The 3,447-nt window shown below is 39.3% G+C and overlaps 1 protein-coding gene across 11 annotated transcripts in view; it reads right to left on the minus strand.

Annotated features, from left to right (window-relative positions):
• HDAC8 (histone deacetylase 8) overlaps nt 1-3,447 on the minus strand; it is a 278,811-nt gene that overhangs the window by 194,046 nt on the left and 81,318 nt on the right. For all 11 annotated transcript variants that reach the window (XM_037734637.1, XM_017517808.2, XM_017517803.2 and 8 more), the window contains exon 5: nt 1,379-1,491. In XM_037734637.1, coding sequence (XP_037590565.1) covers nt 1,379-1,491 — 113 coding nt within the window. The remainder of the gene's footprint in view (nt 1-1,378; nt 1,492-3,447) is intronic.

The raw sequence follows: 3,447 nt of genomic DNA on the forward strand, positions 1-3,447 counted from the left end.
ACTTCCTGGGCTCAAGTGATCCTCCTGCCTTAGCTTCCTGAGAAGCTAGGACTATAAGCACACAACACCATACCCAGCTATATATTTTTTTTGAGATGGGGGTTTCGCTTTGTTGCCCAGGCTGGTCTCAAACTCATGGCTTCAAACAGTCCTCCCACTTCAGCCTTCCAAAATATTGGGATCACAGGTGTGAGCTACTGCACTTGGCTGGAAAACTTATCCTTGACCATTCTTAGCTAACTGGCCATACAAAAATAAGACATAGGTTAAACGCTACCCCTTGTTATAAGCAATAAGGATTCTCTGAAGTCTTCTGAGCAAGGCTATGTTTTGCACTGGTTGAGTATTCAGATATTCAGTGAAAATGGTTCTCAAAGTAGTATATTGGTGTTTTAACTTCTCTTCTCTCTGTTACCTTTAATTTTCTGTCATTGTCACATGGTAGCATCCATGCAGATGAAACTCCCTGCAAAGGTTGCCTCCACAATTTCATCCTTCTTTCTCTGTTTTGGCAGCAGAGCTGACCCTAACTTCTGACATGTAATATTCTTTTCCTCCCTGTGCCGTGATTATGTTATTTTGTCTCAAAAAAAAAAAAAAATCCCTGGAAATGGGGAAATAGCAATCACTGATGTGGGGGAGGAGTATTTTTAAGAATTTACGAGATAAGTATTCTTAAATAAATGCAAATACTATGTGTCCCAGGCAGTATTTCTTAAAAAAACAGAATGTGGCAACTGTTACTGGAGCTCTACATTCTAGATGGAAAATACATAGAAGGGTCGGATAAGTCCTGTCAGTGGAGTCTTCTAAGAGATAATTAATAGGTAAAGGCAAACTGTTATGAGATTCTGCTATTAAACGTTAGGGAATATGTCCTGTTTGTGTGGCACTAGATATTTTAGCAATCCAAAGAAAATGACACAGATTCTGATTACGACACGAGCTGGCAGGTATTGGTGAAAAATTCAGAATGTTAGCCCATATACCCACTCAATCTTGAGAATAGCATCAATAAAAGAGACAAGACTGTCATCTCTAACTATAGATTCCCTTAGAACCAATGGAAATGGCCTGAGGGAGATTACTGAGCACTGGAGTAAACACTAGGTAAGAGTTACACTTCTTAACATTCTCTATTAGTTCTGTAGGTTTGCTACAGGAGGAGAGAGGAGAGAAAACTACAGGAGTCTGGTTTAGGCAGCAAAGCAGCAACTGCATCAGTTAGAGGAATCACTACATGACCTACTTTAAATTTTCAATTAGGAAAATTTCAATTACAGCAGACATTTTTCCTTTTATCAGTTGCCTAGAAGCAGATAACAGATAAAAACCTGCTGTCCTAGCAGCAAAGCATATTTGAAACCAAAGAGCTTACCATCTCCATGGTGCAGATCCAAATCCACGTAGAGAATACGCTCAAATTTCCGTCGCAATCGCAATATTCCCAGGACAGCATCATTGAGATAACAAAAACCAGATGCTTCATCTCTGTAAGAAAACAAGTTGCTACAGCCAACAGTCAAAAAGCAATCCAAGGGAGTCTTAACAGCCAACGATCTAACCCTTGAGATCTAGGCCTCAAAAGCTTCCCCTTCTTTTAAGAAAAACAAAAATCCACCTACAAAGATTATAAGTAAATGATCCAGAATGATCAGGGAATGAAGTGTTTCAATAAAGTAAATATTCAGGTAAACTGGTAATATTTTCCATTCAGGATCCCAGATTTTCAAAGCATAAGAATATTATAACTATACTGAACAAGAGAGAATCACCTTTCCCTGGATTTAGGAATCACTTCAAAAATTTGTAGTACCCTGGCGTCATCATGAGGAACACTGGTAATCACTTACAGGATTTTAAGAAAGCTAGAATCTAGAAGGGGCCTTAAGGACAATCTTGCTCAGCCAGATGTAGAAGATGTTAGAGACTGGATTCTCTGTACTGATACTATGACATAACTTAAAATTTTTAAAAAGTTAGTCTTGGCATTGTTGCTTATAAAAGCTGAGTGTAGAACATACAAATGCATAATCTCCTGGGCCAGATAATGTGGTTGCCTGTCTGTAAATGCAATTATTACAATGAAGAGTGAAGCGGTCTTTTCTAAAATTGTTTTGTTTTCTTCACTAAAATTGTCTTCATTGACTTGACTGGTGTGCTTTAACTTATGTGCTATCAGTGATACTGTGTCACTTTAACCCCTTGTCAAAGTTAACCCACTCTTTTACTACGCTTCCATCAAGCCTTGCTGATTAGATGTAAACGAACATTCTTTATCATCAAGAGTGTATTATAAGTTATTTTTAAGGCCTCATCCTAAATGCTTCATTTATTTTTCTTCCACAGAGACTTCAAATACCCAGCCCATTTTTTTTTTTTTTTTCTGAATTCTCCTTGAGATTGCCTAGGCATAAGCAATAGTTAAAATGGCATCTTTGCCACTATGAGACTGTAAAGTTCTTTGTAGTGCCTACACAATCTATAAACTTCATGAAATCTCTTCCATAATAACATTTCATATTCTAAATAGTGCCCTGGTTCACAGGCTGAGTCAATAAGACAGGTACACTGGCAAGCAAGAAGCTGGTAAAAATATCTTTGGACATTGACTTTACTTCATGATGGTGAACTCGGCAATCATCTAGCCAAAGAATAGCTTAGCCCTAGATATGCAAGCAAGTAGAAACCAATTAAAGAAATATATTTCTCAATCTACGAATTGTCATAAAAATTAAATATGTGATTTTGAAAGTTCTTGGATGTGAATGCTATTTTCCAATTATGAAAAGCTTATATTTTATAAGTTTACTGCCTTAGCACATAAAAAAGAGACAATCTGTCATCCTGCTGAACATCAATAACTTTAGATAGTTGAGATAGAACACTAAGTGCTAGGCAAAAAGAGGAGGAAGATGGGGAGGAAGAATACAAATCAATACAAGACATACTTTCTTTCCTCACAGATCTTACAATTAAATTGGTGATATAAAGCATAAGCATAAAAAACCAAAACAGATCCAAGATGGCCGTTTAGGAACAGCTCAGGATTGCAGCTCCCAGTGAAAGCGCAGAGGGTGAGTGGACGCTGCATTTTTATTGCCCACAGACTAGGAGATTCCCAGGTGGAGAAGCCCCACAGGTCGCCAGTGTGGCTGTTTTGGCCAGCGCAGCTGTGTCACCCGGAGTGGCTGCTTTGCGCCGCATGGCTGCTTTGTCAGCGCCCCACCCCAGTGGTTCTCCGTACAAAATACACTGGTCTGGGTGCTTTTTTGGCTGGTGATGGGAGCCACAGGAAGTCACCCATTCATCTGTTTAAAAAGGGGACTGAACAGGGAACCAGGACAGTAGATTCCAGGGCAAAAAAAAGCGCCACAAATCTCAGTGTCGCTGTTTAAGCCAGCACAGCGAGTCGCTGCACGGGAAAACACACAGATCCTGGTGCCT

This window comes from Cebus imitator, unplaced genomic scaffold, assembly GCF_001604975.1.
Source record: "Cebus imitator isolate Cc_AM_T3 unplaced genomic scaffold, Cebus_imitator-1.0 Scaffold648, whole genome shotgun sequence".
Classification (NCBI taxonomy): domain Eukaryota; kingdom Metazoa; phylum Chordata; class Mammalia; order Primates; family Cebidae; genus Cebus; species Cebus imitator.